This window comes from Cuculus canorus, chromosome 14 (genome assembly GCF_017976375.1).
Source record: "Cuculus canorus isolate bCucCan1 chromosome 14, bCucCan1.pri, whole genome shotgun sequence".
NCBI lineage: Eukaryota > Metazoa > Chordata > Aves > Cuculiformes > Cuculidae > Cuculus > Cuculus canorus.
Window position 1 is genome coordinate 5,648,336 of NC_071414.1, and position 19,343 is coordinate 5,667,678.

A 19,343-nucleotide genomic window follows, 5' to 3' on the forward strand; every position below is an offset into this window, starting at 1 on the left:
GATTTGGACTGAAAACATTTCAAAGCATGAGACTAATTACGAGACTAAAGAATAAGATTAATTTCTATTTAACTTTTTTTTTCTTCTGGTATAACTATTATTAATTATAACGGTACCAGCTAAATTATTATCTATATAAAGTAGCGGAACAGGCCTTAGTGCACTAGGCAATCTCAGTCAAACACCCTCCGTGAAAGCCTCCTGTTATCCTCACTTAGGAGTCATTCTGGTTTTGACTGGTGTCTGCAGAAGGCCCTGTGTGACATTCCCGTACCAGAAGGGCTCTGACAGTGCGAAGAGCGATGCAAGCATTCCTTGCAAAGCCGTACTTTTCTCCTTGTGCCCTCAAAGCATTTCCATCTTTAAAGCACAGTGCTGCCTCTATAGCTGTCTGGAAGTAATGAGACCCACACCGGGATGTTCAAAGGTGGTGTTTTCATCATTCATCCTCTTTGAAAGCAATAATTAAAGCAGCAAGGAAGGAACACCTCTTAACTGGAAAACGTAGAAAGTGGCACTTTGGAAAGGATGAGGAGGAGATGGTTTGAAACAGACTGCAAGAGGACAATAAAAGTTAAAGAGCATTAAACAGTAGCTCTGAGCCTAAAGGTAAAGCAGCTAAGTACTGCAGAAATGAACCATAAAAATAGCACCATAAAAATGCTACGGCGATACATTACTGCATCCTTAGTTAAAGATATTTCAACCCTTCCATTACAGACCCTTTTTTCATAGAAAACAGAACAATTACTTGGCCAGCCCGAGGGCCCGCTGCAGCCATAAAGAATAATCAGACTAGGGAAGAGACAGACAATATTTGTTTGCCTTGAACTAGAAACAAGCACGCTAAAATCAAGCGCCCATCATTGGAATTGTTCAAAGTCAGGTTGGTCGGGGCTTTGAGCAATGTGATCAACTGAAAGATGTCCCTGTCCATGGCAGGGGTGTTGGATTAGATATCTTTAAAGATCCTTTCCAACTCAAACCGATCTACTATATGATTCTATGATTCTAAAGAAAGTGTGAATAGCAGCTCTGTTGGAGCAATATGCAATCCTGTAACTCCACTAAAAGCAACAAGCTACTGCAATACAGCTAAACATAATTATGTAAAAAATACAGAACCATAAAGGGTACGTGGGGTAGAGTTGCCCAAAGGGTACGTGAAAACATGTGCAAGCAGTATAATCTTGCTTTACATCACAAAGAAAAAAACCCAAATGTGATTACCCCCCCAATCAATACTGAAACAAGAGATGGAGAAAGGATATATTTAAAAAATGTGCTGTCTCCAAACAGTCTGAATTTATCCCAAACTCCCTAAGACAGCAAAGGAGAGAGAGGGAAGAAAAAACTTTCTTACCACAAAAAACACGCAGATAGACACATGTTGTATTATTCAATTATTTCAGTGCTCGGTACTGTTAGATAAAGAGGTGTCTGGCATCTAAATTGTGATCAGTTTTGTAGCGCTGAGACAAAGCATTCCCACGTTTCATAATCAGTGATGTCACCACTTGCATATGATTTTCAGTTGAGAAGGGAATCTACTGAAGGTAACCGAAAGGTGAAAACTAAAAGTTGTGAAACTGTCTCCTAATAAAGCACGTGCTGACAGTGCTGGCTTTGCCTCCTGAGCATTCCACTACTGAGATGAATAACCAACCACACACAAAAAGAAAAATTAGTGCGCAGTAAAGAGGCTGTATAAGAGGGATCCATGTTTCACAACAAGGCAAAGCTATAAAAGTAAAGGTTGAACTGAAAAGTTAGCAAAAAGGGGTCATTTGTTTTTGTGGCTACTGGCATGAATGCAGATGAAATAGCAGTTTTAAAGCGAAAGAATTACAGGCTAATTCTGAAAGTCTCCAATGATTCTGCAGGCATCAATTTCAGCAAAACTCGCTGCAAACCAGAAAAAAACCCCACAAAACAACCCGTCATCTTCTGAGTTAATATTCTTGTGATGAAACTTGTCATCAAGTCCTGTCAGGTGTGTAATTTCAGAAAAGAAAAAAAAATTGATCCTGAAGCAACTCTGGAATAGTCTTAGAACACAGCAAGCCTGTCAGGATGTTTTCTAATATCTTAATGCTTGCCTGTGACAAACCTATCTACGGAAAAGCTCCAATTAACTGCTGGGCATCTTGCAAGCTCCAAAAATAACAGTATTCACAAAGTAACCTTTGTTACTTCATTTCATGATTAAAAAAAAAAAAAAAAAGAGAAAAGCCATAGTTAGTAATGGAATTGATAGTCTCCACGGGCAAGGAATAGGCATAAAAGCAGACAGCAGAAGAAAACCAGCCGGGCACACGCCCAGTCCTGTGTCTCAGGGATGCCAGTACTATGACAAAGAATACTTCTGTGAAAATTCCAAAGAATTCCTTCCATATGAAGTGCTTAGTAAATCGGGACAATTTGAAGCCATCAGAAATAACACATTTTGGGTACCGTTATACCCAAGAATACCCTCATATGAAAGCAGATACACAATCACGAGTAGGGTGTCACTCTACACTAGAAGTACATTATAACCCTGTGGGCAGTGCATCACACAGCAACAATTGGCCCGGGCTGAAGAGGAACAACATTTTTATCTTGCAGCTCTTAGTAATAAATACCAAACGTAGGATGCCAAATCAAACTCCTAAATAGTAGCACATGCTTTCACAGAAGCAGCAGTTAAGAACAGAGCTTTACTTTTAATTTTTTCTTTCTTTTTTTTCCCCCAAAATTAGCTTCAGTAAGTAAGAATCCCTTTCCTTTCCCATTTTGGACACCACAGGCTTCAGATAACTTGTATTTGCTTTTCAGCCCCCTCCTCGCTTTTCATGTCACCTATGTTACCATTTCAGCAAAGCAGAGCAATGCAAACGAAGTCCCTTGTAAGGGTTCCAACTCTGGGCAGAGGCTGCCTGCTCTTTTCAGTCACGTTTTTTCCCCATGGTGCTACAACCACTGATTAACTGCTGAATAATAAAAGCCTGGGTGTTGTAAGCTTCAATCCAGCTACACCAACTCCTCCCAGAGCTCCAAACCAAAAGGCAGTCTTTAATCAATCTCTGAGAGAATCATAGAATCATAGAATCACCAGGTTGGAAAGGACCCACTGGATCAAGTCCAACCATTCCTAACACTCCCTTAAACCATGTCCCTAAGCACTTCATACACCCGTTCCTTAAACAACTCCAGTGAAGGTGACTCGACCACCTCCCTGGGCAGCCTCTGCCAGTGCCCGATGACTCTTTCCATAAAGAATTTTTTTCTGATATCCAGCCTGAACCTCCCCTGGCGGAGCTTCAGGCCATTCCCTCTTGTCCTGTCCTCTGTCACTTGGGAGAAGAGCCCAACTCCCTCCTCTCCACAACCTCCTTTCAGGCAGTTGTAGACAGCAATAAGGTCTCCCCTCAGCCTCCTCTTCTCCAGGCTAAACAACCCCAGCTCTCTCAGCCGCTCCTCGTCAGACGTTCTCCAGCCCCTCACCAGCTTTGTTGCTCTTCTCTGGACACGCTCCAGAGCCTCAACATCCTTCTTGTGGTGAGGGGTCAGAACTGAACACAGTACTCAAGGTGCGGTCTCACCAGTGATGAACACAGAGGGAGAATCACCTCCCTGGACCTGCTGGTCACACCGTTTCTGATACACCGTTTCTGAGAGGAGCTGGGCTGGGACCGCACGGCGGTGTAACTGCACCATACCTACCTACGCTGGGTGTAATTCAGCCGAGCCGCATTCAGTTCCCAGAATCATAGAACAGTTTGGGTTGGAAAGGACTTGAAAGATCGCCTAGTTCCAACCCCTCTGCCATGGGCAGGGACATCCCACTAGAAAGCTGCAATTGAAACAAAACATCTTCGAAGCTGTGGCAACCAGGCAGCTGAAGCCATGGTAGGAGCCAGGGTTATAATCAGTCCAGCTCCTCTACCTGTCCACTGTTCTTGGAGCTATCTGTGCCAAAGAAGAACAGTCTACTATTCCAATCACTATTTTCAGCAATCCCTTTTTTTTTCAGTACCACAATGACTAATTTTAAATTCTGGGAGATCAGCTCTGCCAGCTCTGCTATTTAAAGTGCAAGTTAAATATGTTTGACATTCCATAACCCAAATGACAACAAACCAGAATATTTAGAACCGCGGCACGTCAGGCATTTATATATTTATTTATTTGGCAGGCCTAAATGCTGCACCTTTTCATTTATATGCAACTGTTTGCCCCACGGGCATCAAGCTGTTAACATGTACAGAAGAGATTAAAATGAGCTTGCATACTGGATGAAATATAAATTAAAATTATAGTGCTGTCAGTCTTGAACCCGAGATTGTTTCTCAAGGTCTCCCAAAACGCATAGTTTCAAATGAGCTTCTGTTTGTGACCTCAGGAAACCTAAAATGTATAATTTTTCAGCAACAATGTCAGTATAAATTACAAGTGAGTTGTCCCTGAGCCTGTGAGTAAAATATGCTGTCCTAATACCATGAGTTGTGGACGCATGGATGGTCCAAATGAATAAAAGGCTTTGAAATGGGACGTGTACGGAGAGACATCCACCTGCCTACCTACCAATGCAAAGCGAATCAGAGACTGGTAGGTGTTCTAATGTCATTAACTCCCAGCGCTGTGTCAGACAAAACCATCATTGACACAAAGCGAACGAAATCCCATCTCCTACCAAGCCAAAGAGCTTTCTCTGAGCACTTCAGAGACCTGTGCAGTGGCATCCCCAGGAGCGTACATCCACGCGACCTACCTGGTCTCGAGTGGGACGTTGCTGTTGAGCACCCAGCTATCCTGGAGCTGAACGGACTCGGGGGTGGTGGCCAGGTCGTTGGGTGCCGGAGCGGGCGCGTGGATCTGGTTCCGGCGATTTGTGAGAGAGTTCCTGTTGAGGGAGTTGGCAGAGGAATGGTGATGGGACAGCGAATGGTTGTGAGGAGGAGGGAGAGGCGGCCTCAGCGTTGACTGGCTGTGATGATTTGAAGGGCCTAAAACAGAAAAGAAAAATAAATCACAAATGCGTGTTGATAATACTATTCGGCATTTTCAAGGGACCACTGCCTGGAAAAAAAAAGCCAGGCTCTGCAAACAGGAAAATAAGACATACTTTTTTTTGACCTGTAGGTAGTAAAACACGGTTAAATAATTATTAGAGATCAGAGATAGAAAACTGTGTTTCAAGGTTGCACAGTTGAGATGTTTATGAAGACTATATTTAGATTTTATGCTTCTGTATGAACTCTCCCTCCATAAGGGCTCCTCCGTGGAAGAGCCAGGACAGTAGTCCAGCTTAGCCATTCTGTACCTCCAACCAGAGGAACATTGGTTTCTGTCAGGGACATTAAAGAGATGAACTTTAATGGGTTAAACCCAGCATTTAAGTTTTACAGAAGCCCAAAAAGCATAATCAGAGATCTCAACCTTCTATCACTCACTATTATTTAAAAAATCAGCTTCAAACAAACAGTATTTGTGCTAGTGAAAGAAGGTTAAACCCCAAATATGAAAAGAGAACAACAATGCAGAGATGATATCTTTTATGTTCTTCCATGCGATCAGGATTTGGCCTGTATTTTTCTATTTATCAATGCCACAAACACACACCAAGATCTGAAAATTATGCTACTATTTCAGCCTTTCTCATTGAAAAATGACAGATGATGTTTTTTAGAGATAAAGGATATAGACTTTTTCCATTCTTTGAGTACTGACATGTTTGCATTGATAATGAAAAAGCAGTTTTCTAATCAATAAGGCAACAGGATTCAAATAAAAAGAACATGAGAAGCAAACAGAATAAGCAGGTGCCACTCAAGGATAGTCACTTTTCTAAACAGAAATGCAGAATGGTAAATAGGTTGAAGTGCAATTCCGTATGTTGCAATAATTTAATTCAATTATAATAAAATAGCAAAAGAGCTTAAAGAAAACAAACAGTTCAAGTGTGTTATGAGCTACATGCATCAGTCATTCCAAGTTTTAGTTTTCTAGTGAACAAGAATCAGAAAAATTAATATCAGTGAAAGTATAATTAGAATTATGTATGTTCATTTTAAGAAACTGAAGCACATTCTGTGCTTAATGAATCAAACAATAAAAGTAAATATCATGATCTACTTTTGTATGGAACAATGAACTATTGAAAAACTGTTGGACTGATCAATTAAGTGCAAGCAAATTAAATAAAATATTTTTATAAAAACCCAAACAAATGGACCTGCCCCCCCCCAAAAAAAATCCAAACAGTTCAAGAGGACCTAATACCAATTAAGAATCCGACCACGAAGCCAGGCACTGAAATATGAGCATCATTTCAGGCTTCTGAATGATAAATTTCTTACCGAAGCACCTGTCATCACCAGGGGGCTATGTTAGACTTGCGCATTAAGAGAGGAGAAGTAACCACCTCTTTTCTTTTCATAGGGGAAAACCCCACGACAGTGCAGCTCAAACATTGGCGATCAGAGGGGTGAGTGGGAACAGCATCCCAAGCCACAGCACCAACCTTGTCTGCCAGGTCCCCAGCTCCCCCAAGACCTGCTCCTCCCCAGCGTCACTCTGCCGGCTGCCCGTGCCAGGGAACAGCACAGAAAGCCCCTCCACCCAACAGCAACACAATGAGGGAATTGAGGGAGAACAGGTGTTTTCAGAGAAAGATCACTATTTTTATGAAGCGATTCCATGGACCTGTGAAAATACAGGCTGAGGAAGAAGGGACAGACAGGTTTCCTGGGACTTGTGCAAGACAGTAGAAGTTGTCCTGTGACAAGAAAGAAGGGCATGATAATAAATTCTGTATCCTGCACATGCTGCTTTAAATCCCCACAAAAGTTTCTTTATCATTCCTGAAGGTCTGTTGCCTCACTACTCATCCTGTGGTGGTGTCAATGGCTTTAAACACAAACACCTTTCAAAAACCCATCTTAAATTTTAGGGCCATCAGATGTGCTGCTCTCCGCGCTACCCTTGCCTCAGGCATGTCTTACAAAAGCTTCAAAGAGGCTGTTCAGCCCAGCAAACTTTGCGTTTAAAACCTCGACTTGGACCTCCTAAAACATGAGTGTCTAATCTACGTTAGGTCCTGTGCCATTCCCTAACAGCATGTCGAGCGAGCCACAGAAGGAAGGAAATGTGTTTGGACAACGTCCACGCGCATGGAAGCTTAAGTGGAATTACTCTCCTAGTCTGTGTGCTGGCTTGAAACAAAGCATGTTTGGATTTCAATAAGTGGATACTTACGAGTGATAAAATGCAAACGTGTGCCCTTGTGTTAAAAATGACTTCAGAAGATTCATGTCCTTCGTATTTTCTCAACTTATGTTTGATGTAGCTTTTCCTTTTGGAGGATAAATATGGGAAAGTCATATCGACATAAATAAAGAAGTTTTGCTCTGAGAGACACAGTAGTGCCAGCTCTATAAAGCATCTTGCAACCACAAAATCATAGAGACTGTTCTTAGAAGTGAGCCAACTGCACATCAATAAGAATAAACAGAATTTCTGTAAGATTAAGGAAGCAAGAACTGAATTCAAGTTACCACGAATTAATTTAATCTGCCTCAAGACTCAGTTCTCACACAGTAAATAAAATGTACTGTGCAAAATAAGCTGTGCAGAAGTAACTGAACACACACTGCAGCTGCCAAACCTCAGAAATCTGGTGTAATTATGAATGTAGCATTTAATATAGAATAACACAACAAATACCAATATCAATGTTATATAGATATCATATAGTTTATATTAAAACATATAAAAGCTTATATACATAAAAAGTACTAACTAGGGAGCACACACACTCCTATCTTCATATGAGATAAAAGCTTAATATGTTGCTGCTTCATAAATCTGTTTAAATGAATCGAAAGCAGAAGCTGAACACCACTGAACTTGCCAGGGATATAAAATTGGATTCACATCCGAACATCTGAGCACTTCTTTATGAGCATCTTTGCCTAAATTAAAACTTCAACAGCAGTACCTGCAAATCTGCTGAGCTCTGAAGTTCAGAAAAGTAAATCGCTTGTCCCATAATAAAAGATCAGCAGCCTGAAGGACTGGCACGATGTACCTTATGATACAACGTGTTCTGCAGCCTCCCACTGACTGATTTTTTTATTTGGAAGCTTAAACATAGTGTCTTGATGGAGTACATCTGGCTTTTTACAACAGGAAAGAGGTTTTATTTTTGATACAGCAGTTGGCAATATTGGTTTGGAGAAAAGTACTGCGGAAATTATGCCTTTTTCTCAATTATTAGATGAATTTGGGGTTTCACCAGAATACATTACACAGTCTCAAGACATTTGGGAGTTAAGGTAAAGACTCTTAAAACCGCAATGAAAAGCAGAAAACTGGAAATCTGAAATATTGCTACCCTCCATGTTTTGGCTTCTTTTGTTGTTAAATTTCTGATTGAAATTCACAAAGAGACAAACATATCTAATTCTAATGAATTTTAGTACACATTGTGCTGAACTTAAAGTGGTCGAGAGTATCAGCAATGATGACTTCAAATGTGCAAATTATAAGTTCAGTAAGGATAAACTGTGTTCTAATTAAGTAATGTGAGAACCCAAAGTCTGATCAACTCATCTTTGAAGTAATCGCAGGCTATGCCATTGACAAATTCAGGTTCAATCAGAAATGAAATGATAAAAATAAAATAAAATGTTTTGCTCAGTTTATTCTTTCATCCAGTTAAACAAATCAGGCTAGCACAAAAATAAAATCCAGATAAAGAAAGATGCAAAATAGCATTTGTCTCCTTAAAAACCAACAAAAAAACCCAACACAAACCCAACCAAACTGAAGCCTGGCAGCTTCAAGGATCAGGGAGAGGCACTGGATGTCACAGTGTTACATGTACAACAGCCATGGCTGTGCGCTCCCAAGTACATAGCTCCAAGGTTTCCTACCATACGAAGCGGAGCTTCAGATCTGCTTTAAGATGGTAAAATTATTTTTCACGTTCTTCCCAGAGTTTGGTACGCTCACTTAATAAGTGCAGTAAATGCACACAGCACAACAATCTGAGAAGAACAAGTTAATCTCCCACCTCAGAGATGACATGCCAAGCAGAATCGGCAGCATCCCTAATCTAAGCAAAGCATTCGCTTCCCTGCATCCCAGTTCTTTGTCAATCCTACTACCTCAAAAAGTAACTTAGATTGTATCTTAGTTGTGCTGAATTATCCTCTGTGCCATGATTAAATCTTAGAGACAAATAAACACCTCCTCATCAATCCTTTTCATAAAAGAACTTAAACCCTCCCCCAAAATATATTATTTTTCCGAAACAAACAATGAAGCTATTTCCTTATACATCTAAATGATACAAATATTGAACACAAAAAGATAAGGCAGCTGATGCATTGAGAGAAAAAAGTGCATCAAGTCAACCCACGGAAACCCCTCGTTACCCAGCATCAGAAACCCAGTCTTTAGTATTCCTAATTCTTTATTCAAATAACTCTACCGCAGTGTTTTCTCAAGGAAACCACATCATCTGCTATCACAATGAGTAACAGGTTTTTCGCAGAACCACAGGGCCACCTTCCAAGCTAAATTCATCTTCAAAGGCAGACCACATTACTCAGAGTCAGGAAGAAAAGAAAGCATTGAAAAACCCAGGAATATAATACCGTATCGGAAGGCGCTGCCATCTCCAGGGCCAGCTTTCACCCCGGTATTTCAGTCTTCATTTGAGTTTGGTGGGGTGGGACAGGATTCCTTCCCAGCAACATAGACTCTTTTATGCTACGTCTGCTTCAGTTGTTCTGAAGTTTGCTTTAATTCTCTGAATCTTTTTGTGCAAGGCCATAGTTAAATGGAATCCAAATGTTCTGAAAACGTTTTCAACGTTTGCTGTAAAGAAGCAAGTTATCTTCTTTACAACCATGGATATCATTAACTCTCTCTCTTGTTGCTGTAAACCCAAAACATTTGCCAGGTGTTCCTTCTTTTGTCTGCATGTTTTTACAGTGTTTGAGGCAAGAATAGGTTGAATGACTGGCTGTCATCCCAGACTGCACGTTTCAAACTGAAAATTGAGTAAACCTGGTGGTATAAAATCGTAAGTCACTTATCAGTCTCTGCCAGTGCACTGCAGCCATTTCCTCAGCACAGTATTAGAATAGAAAATGACATGTTGCTGTGGCAGAAAAAGAAACAACAAAATAACAAACAAAAACTACCCCACTGCTTAGCCACGCTAGCCGGACAATCACAGAAAAGGGTAAAGGTAGTTCAATGGCTAAAGTGTAGGACTTTGTCATAGTTTTTCTGTCCTGCTCTGATTGAGGCAACCCTTGAGCTATTATGGGCAACTCACTTGTTATCTGTAAGTGTCTTTACCGATATCCGTCGCAGGAGTGCTGGAGGTAAATTACCTTACCACGTACAAGGCAATCAGATACTACTGCAGTATGACCGTCAAACGCTTTGTGTCTGCAGCTCACAGCCTGTGGGGCACAGGTTCATCGAGTTCATCGCATGGGAGGCAAAAGCAACAGCAACCAAATTAACTCTGCCAGACCTGACCTGTTGCTGTGTACTCAGAGCGACTGCTATTCCACCATATTCCATCCATGCAGATGTCCAAGAGCGGGAATGTTAGCTTGTTCTCAGCATTGCTGGAGCCAAGGAAATGGCACATTATGTCCTTGCACTGGATGGGTTGGTCGGTTGTGAGAAACTGCTGTGCACACTCATGCAAGTGAAGGCAAAAACATAGGATGCTTCACCAGGAGTCTAACGTGAGGGATTAAGACATATAATCAATTTTTTTCAAGTGAGGGTCACCTACAAAATGGTTAATACTCACTACCCTGCAAAATAGCATTAACTGAGACAGCACGTACTAATTATATTTGCTGAAATATATCACCTAAATATTCATTATCCCACTGCATGAGGTGCACTGACGGCATAAAATAATTCCTAGAACAATGGCAAAACATTTTGCTTTAATAAGAATGCTTTATGTGGACTCAGCGTCCTGCGATACTTTCATATGTGTGTGCATATATATATAAAAAGATAGACACACTATTTCCATTTTTATATATCATAAAAATGAGTCACAGAAAGGTTAAAGAAAAAACTCTTCTTTCTAATTAAAAAACGATCCATGCATTTCACATCTTTCCCAATCAACCTTTTCATTTAGTTTTCCAGTAATAACATAGATATAAAACATATTTCAGAGAGACTAAGGGTGTATTTGTCTTCTTTAGCTTAGGTATATGACTCCTGTCTGGAGGAGACACTGATGTAATAAGAACTAAAAAGAAAAGCATACATACATATTTCTAAGCAATCGAGTTCATCATCACTATGGAACGCTTCACTGCAGAATGCTCAATGCTGCTCTATATATCTGTTTCTGCAGAATGGGAAAGAGCTGAACCCTATCTAAAGGCACACAGAAACCCTCTCCAAAGCTTACGCAAGATGATAACACTGAGAATCACACCAAAGAGAAAGTGAAGACATATGTTTTTCTGAACAACTTAAAGAAACTTCTGAAATATTTAGGCCAGCAGTGTCAGCCTGGTGACATCTTCCAGACAGGCGCGCAGCTTGGAAAGTGCTGTTTCCCTGGATGGTCCAAGGGAGAGCCTGAGAATTTTCATAGTAACGTAAGAATATTTGTACTGTAATGTCAGATTCATTGTGCGTCTGGAGGTAGGTGCCACAGAAAGTCATCCCCAAAGCTAGCACACCAGTCCTTTGGATTTTACATAAGCCAGTCAGCTACCATACAAAGCTCTTTTCCAAGGAAGCAAAAAAATGCTAGCCACAGGCATTTTAATGTAATATGTCATCTTGATTCTTTCAGAAACGTCACAGAACACACTAAACACTGTCCAAAACAACAGATGCATATTTACTTTTTTTTTTTGGTTAAACCTAACCTCATAAAAATTATACAAGAAAGAGCCTCTCAAATTAAATTACTGAAAGTATCTGTGTTACAGAGAAGAGCTAATAGGATGCGGAGATCTCAGCAATGCCTAGGTAAGCTCTTTAATAACTTAGCCTTCCAGGTATCGCAGATCCTTTAAGAAGAAAAGGTCTATCAGTGGAGTAATGATATTGAATCCTTCAGTTGTTCTGAGAGTCTGTACTGTCAAGTTTCACCCCTGAGAAGTTTAGCAGTTGAACTGTTAATGAAACTAAACATATTGAACGTGGCTTTCAGCATCAAGCAATTTCTCTGTTTCTCAGGCAGTATTATCATCACTTCCCAGAAGCACTAACTTTTGTCAACTGCTGAATTTTTTTCTTATTCCACATTATACCACTGCCTTGGGATGGTTCACCGTAATACATTCTGCACACCAATCTCAATTTTTTCAGTTCTACAGCAGTATCAACAAAAATACACTAGGTTTTCTGGTTTAAAAGACTAAAAAAAACCCCGTGCAATCTTACTACAATGCTTTTCCTTGGGTTTTCAGGGTTACAGCATTTTTTTTTTGTCAGAAATATTTACAATACTGCCCCTTCAGTCACAAGAAAGCATGAAAATAATATCTAAATACATTTTTTTCCGTTAGGCTGAACCCCCTGATAATCAAATAAGAACTGTTAACATGAAGACTTACTGATTTGTCCCAGTAAATATAAGGTTCCTGGATGAGCTTCCTGTGACAATTCAATGTCACAGCTCCTGGGAAGCCAGTTCCTTGCTGTCCGGACCATCTGTTTCCCAACATGTAGAACAGGTTAAAATAATATGTGTAGACTATATGGAAAAAGTAAGAGGGATGTTGTATAACGCCATAGCAAAGAAAAACAAATATAATGCAATGTAACCTTTTCAACAGGTTATTTCTCTTTTTAAAAGCAGGCAAATTACAAATAAAAACAAGAAAGGAACAAGCATTTGTCTGCCTCCAGGGTACTGCAAGCTACATTGCTACGTGACTGCATTTCTCCCACAGGCAGTGGAATTTGGTTTGAATTCTTTATGGGTTGGTATCCGACAAAAAAGAAAGTCACAAACCATTCAAGTAAGTCCTGTTTAAGTCACTTGATGTTTCAAGGTACCAGGGAGGTTAACTTCAGCTACCACAAACAGCAGGTTTTGTTATTCAGAAGATGCAAACATGGCTTAATGAGTAAAAATACAGCGTATCATAAGGTGGAGTATGAAAGTTCTCACACCGTTTATCACTAGGCAGCAAGTGAGCCTATGTTAAGATAGTGTTTCTTCTAAAGAAGAAATGCAGTAGCCCACTGAAAACTTTGACTAGCAGGAGAAAAACTGTTGTCTTATCTCAATCGCACCACCACCACCTTGCATAAACTTAATCCTCATTAAGTTGTTAAACTTCAGTGCAACTCTCTGTTATGTAGGTTTGAAGAGGGTCTTGGAACAAGGCTGTGAGTCTTTTTTTCTTTTGTTTTGTTTTAATAAAATACACCGGTCTAATCCTTTACAATCAGTGACAAAGAAAACACCATCGCTACTCATCCCCTGGTACTGTGCTGTTTGCTTATCTGACATCCTCTACCCAGCCTACCTCAGGTTCCAGAATCACAATGCAACTATAACCTTTGGGCTGCCACTTTAAATACGCTCTGTTCTTACGTCTCCAGTATGGAGAAGGCAATCAAATTTACAACCTGAAGAGACTCTTTAATTATACTGGCAGACACCAAACACTGAAGTAGTCCCATATTACCAGAACAAACAGAATTCAGGGGAAGGATAATGTCTTTCGGCAACGCTACTTGTTCCCATTGTCAGGAGGAGACAGAATAGCACAGTTTTAACCATTATCTATATGGCATACACTTCCGAAACACAGCTCTACCCCTGGTACTCGGATAAACATCATCTTTACCTGTACTTGTTTGCCTCCAGGCCACGGCTTCATTATTCTGAAAAGCCCAGAAATGCAAAGAGACTTAAGTAAAAAGCCATAGAAACATCATATCAAGTAAGCAATGAGGGAACAGATTCCATTTTCTATTTAAAGTATACAAGAAGCTGTGATAATTGAATTATACGATATTTCTTCCTTAGAACCTCAGAGACCACCACAATACTAAGCAGAGTTTAGTATAGTGAAAAGACAGAGAGAAAAAAGCTCTCGGGTAGAATGTTGCATTCACAGTAATGATAATAACAATATTAAAGAAGAATTAAAACCAGGAAAAGATGATGACTATCCAAATTGAAGTCGTAGGAGATTAGAGATAGTTAAACACCAAGATTGCGGTTTGGCTAAAACCTCTAGGTAAAAATCTGCCACCTTGCAAAAATTGCTAACAACTTTTCCTAATGATGAGATGTAATCAAAACCTATGTTTGAAATCTCTGTTTTAAAATGTATGTGGACTGCTGAAATCCCTTGGATAGAAAAGGTTAAGAGCAGTTAAAGCCATAACATGACAGACTTTCAGAAAACTCACAGATCAAGGAGCAAAACTTTTTGACACTGAACTTACTTGTGAAATCATGACAGAGAAGAAAAGGAGATAAGGAGGATTCTGAAGTCTAAGAATTCTGTTTCTCTGAGGCACATGAGCACAGAGAGAGTCAGCAGAAATGAAGGGAAAAAGACATTAAATAAATGTCCTATAAGCTATTTGAAGTAGTATCATATCAGTCTTCTACGTAGAAAGGAAGCTTCTGGATGATTACTTAAATGTATACGCCACATGCAGATTAACAAGTAATTTGGCACAATATGAAGAAATCCATAGACTAGAGCACAGAAGGTCCTGGACCCTTCCCTTCTGCACTATATGCTATTTCAACAGTCCACCCATCAAATCCATGTTAATCCAATTTAGAGACCAGAATGTTGTGCAGGACAGTGTCAAACACTTTGCACAAATCCAGGTTTTCGATGTCAGTGAGTCTACCCTTACCCACGCATTCTGTAACCCCATCACAGAAGGCCACCAACCTCGTCAGCCACCATTTGCCCTTAGTGAAGCCACGCTGGCTGTCACCAGGCATCTCCTTATTTTCCACCTGCCTCAGCAGAGCTTCCAGGAGACTCTGCACCACGATCTTACCAGTCTACGCGTTCCAAAAGGCGGGCAGTGGAGGGGGAGGTGCTGATCTCATCCCTCTGGTGACCAGCAACAGAACACAAGGGAATGGAATGAAGCTACATCAGGGTAAATACAGACTGGACAGTAGAACTTTCTCACTTAGAGTGTGGTCAGCGACTGGAATAGGTTCCCCATGGAAGTGGTCATGGCACCACACCTGCCAGAGTTGCAGGAGCATCTGGACCTTGCGTTTAATCATATAATTTAGTGTTAAATAGTCCTTCAAGGAACAAGGATTTGGACTCAACGATCCTTATGAGTTCCTTCCAACTAGAAATATTCTTCTAAATTTAACTGTTATTTTAAGCAGTTTGTTTTGTTTGTGGTTTTTTTTTTCCATGCAGCATATTTGAGTAATATATTTAAGTAATTGGAAAAAAATGGGGCAACTTCTACATTGAATAAAGACCTAAATATGCAATAAAGTTCTTCCTGACCTTTCAGCTAGCTGTTAAAAAAAAAAACAACAAAAAAAAAACCAAAAAAACCCCAAATGAAAATACCAAAAGCTGATCATAGCTTTTCCAAATGATACATAACACAAGTCCTACCCATTGGAGAGGATTACATTGTTAACTAATGTCTAATCAATACATTTTAACAAAAATGTAAAGAGCAAAACTTATCCTCTACCAGGGATGCAAGTCAATCATCGTTAAAGCTTAAGGACTGTTCTATGCATATTTTCTGCATCATAAAAAAAAAGCAGTCTGGAATAAAAGCCAAACTACACATCTGAGTAGGATGCTGATAGACATCTTGATATGGTTTCATTATTTCAATTTACTTGCATACTGTTTGATACAAGCTCAGGGAAATATGGCAAGCTGTGCCATGAACAGAGGGGAAGAGAATTCTCTGTTTCTGCACGTTGTCTTTTTACTGAGACTCCACAAAACTCTAAATTTATGAAACGCTCAAGAAAAAAATATTAAATTATTCATCAGTGATAAGACAATTAAGAAGCAAACTAAGGAGGAAGTGGAAGCTTGGTCCTGAGGGAGAACAGCTGGTCCTCTCATTAAAAGTACGTTTTGGCAGCAAAATATCCTCTGAAGAGAGGGAACCTGCTGCTAATGCAGCCTCAGAGTCAAATGTAGGAGCAAGTGACAAAGACTCATGTGACGAGCAAGGTGAGTATATGCTGGGTACCGCGGTGGGGCCACCACACGCTGCGTATCCTGCGCTTTTGGCAAAAAGGAGCTGTGACTACATTGTACTTTGGAGCCACAACACTCTAAAGTAGCTGCCTCAGCCACGAGGCAACTTAGTGCTACTGTGCCAAACTACACTGATGAAAGCCTAAAACCCAAGGAAAGACATTGTTTATACTGAATAAACCATCAGCTGAGCATGGTATCTACTAGTGAGAATGTTGTCCGAGTCACCGAATGACCCTGCATCTCCATTTAAGATTCCTGGTTTATTAAACAGAGAAGCGCACGCACTGCAGATCTGAAGGGGCACCGGGTGGGTAAATACTGCACAATTTCATGAGCGGGCTGAGATCTTCTCAGGAGCAGATGCCCTGGATGTGCTGAACATAAGCATTGTCCAACTGCACAGTGGACAAACACCTATGATGAGGAAGAGAAATCCCACCTTTGCGGTTGCGATGTGGCAGGTGCTATTCGAAAGAAAAAGGAACCATATGATGTTAATGACACAGAAAGCCTTTCAGATGTGGAAAACGAATAAGAGAGGGAAGGGAAAGATAGCACTTTGGTGCAATGCTTTTTTTTTTTGCAGTGCTACAGACTAGAGGAAGAGTGGCTGGAGAGCTGCACAGAAGAGAAGGACCTGGGGGTAATGGTTGACAGCGACTGAACATGAGCCAGCAGTGTGCCCAGGGGGCCAAGAAGGCCAATGGCATCTTGGCTTGGATCAGAAACGGTGTGACCAGCAGGTCCAGGGAGGGGATTCTCCCTCTGTGTTCATCACTGGTGAGACCACACCTTGAGTACTGTGTTCAGTTCTGGACCCCTCACCACAAGAAGGATGTTGAGGCTCTGGAGGTGTCCAGAGAAGAGCAACGAAGCTGGTGAGGGGCTGGAGAACAAGTCTTATGAGGAGCGGCTGAGAGAGCTGGGGGTGTTTAGCCTGGAGAAGAGGAGGCTGAGGGGAGACCTTATTGCTCTCTACAGCTACCTGAAAGGAGGTCATGGAGAGGAGGGCTCTTCTCCCAAGTGACTGAGGACAGGATATGGGGGAACGGCCTGAAGCTCCGCCAGGGGAGATTCAGGCTGGATATCAGAAAAAAAAAATTCACGGAAAGAGTCATGGGGCACTGGCAGAGGCTGCCCAGGGAGGGGGTTGAGTCACCTTCCCTGGAGGTGTTTAAGGAACGGGTGGATGAAGTGCTTAGGGACATGGTTTAAGGGAATGTTAGGAATGATTGGACTCGATGATCTGGTGGGTCCTTTCCAACCTGGTGATTCTATGATTCTTCTATGATTCTAGGAAATGGCACACACAAATACAACATCATCCTGCTCTAACAGACTGTTTCACAGCGCCAGAGCTCTGAAGGTGTCTGAAAACCTCATAATTAAGTACCATTGCTCCATTCCTTCTCAACCTTCTCTTTCTGCTACCTGTTATTTTTAATTTGTGGGGTTTTTTCACACTTACCTTTATTTGGTTTTCAGTTCTTTTCCTGTCCTGCCATCTCAGTATTACTGTGGCTGCACCGTTCAAATATACCCCTCAACTCGTCATCCCCCCACCTTCTGTCCTTGAAGATATTTATCTTAAACTTCAAGTGGAAAAAATACCCAAACCAAACACCCATCTCACCAATAGCATCACAACAGAATTATTACTGTGTCACACCGTTGCTCAAACACATACTTGGTGATGAGTCTGATTTGCGTTCTTTAAAGACAGTATCTCTAAACACATCTACAGCAACAAAACCATTCAGTAGCAGCCACCGAAATATGAAATTCCCACTTCCTGGTACGCCGCCTTCTATATGTTTGACAAACTTTTCAAAAAATCATAAAGGTCCACAATTTTTTGCTGACAGAGAAATGCAAAATCAGATACTTCATTTAAATTTTGTACAATCTTACTTCCTAGTATAGATAAAACACTGCTAAGAATTTTCCTCACAGCTGGAAGTAGAAAGACAATATTTTTTTCCTAATCAAATAATTGCGATTAAGATTGTCACTCCAATTCTTGAGTAAGATTAAAACATACTGCATAATGGGTAGGAATGCTGACATCCCTGCACAGCATCAGTCTCAGCCTCGTTCAAAACCTGACTCATCATATTAAATATAACAATTCCCACTCCAATCTTTCTGCAACTATTTTTTCACGCGGGTCACCTAGCAAAATAAACATTTTAGCCTTTCCTACTGCTCCAGATATGTCACACCAAAGTGGGTTTTGCATAAAAAGAAATGGCATGCTGTATCTTTGTAACATTTTCAGGTTATAAATACTTCAGGTGACGCTCTAGACAGGAACTCAAGTGATGCAGATTTCAGCTCTTCACATGAACAGCAGGGAGAGTTACAGATTCAGTTTGAGTTGGTCCTATACTAATTTCCCCTCGATGATCAAAGAAAATGGAAGCATAGACAAAGCTGAATATCTAAAGTGATGAAATTCATACATAGCACGTTAACAATTTATTAGGTACACACAGTTATCAGGTCATATACCAGTACTGAGTACTCGGGAATACATAGAACAACATTCTGATGTACGAAAATGCTACCTGCATGTACGAAAATACCTACCTGCGCAGGGACAAACATTGGGCAGGTGAAGCAAATAGCTCCTTCTGGCCCTGAGCCAGGCTCCCAGCAGAGCCGCTGTGCTGAGTCGCAGAACCAGGCTGCCAGGGCAGGGAGCAGGCAATGTTTCTGCTAAGCAAAAAACCCCAACCATCGTCTCAAGCCAAATTAAAGAAACTATTTTAATCCTGCCTCTTAGATCTACTGTTTGAAGGATCAATGTCACCCAAAGCTAAGACTGATAAAGGAATTACTGTAACCCCAACACTTCCAGATACCGTTTTTGGAGTCACTCCTATTCAAGGCAGCCGATGACAAGACAAAATTGATACTTCTGTATACTTTATACTCTTCAAAAAAATAGATTGCTATTTCCTAAGCTAACATTAACAGATCTGTCTCTGCTTTACACATTAACAATTAATACAGATACTGTTTATAGACATCTCTGGTGCTCTGGGCTGTATTTATGGTGTGACAACTGTGTCATTTTGCGACACAGTGCACCAAGATGAT

At 40.7% G+C, this 19,343-nt stretch overlaps 1 protein-coding gene across 20 annotated transcripts in view; it reads right to left on the minus strand.

Annotated features, from left to right (window-relative positions):
- Positions 1-19,343, minus strand: part of TENM2 (teneurin transmembrane protein 2) — a 961,638-nt gene that overhangs the window by 177,910 nt on the left and 764,385 nt on the right. For all 20 annotated transcript variants that reach the window (XM_054079360.1, XM_054079361.1, XM_054079368.1 and 17 more), the window contains one exon: positions 4,754-4,988. In XM_054079360.1, the coding sequence (XP_053935335.1) occupies positions 4,754-4,988 (235 nt within the window). The remainder of the gene's footprint in view (positions 1-4,753; positions 4,989-19,343) is intronic.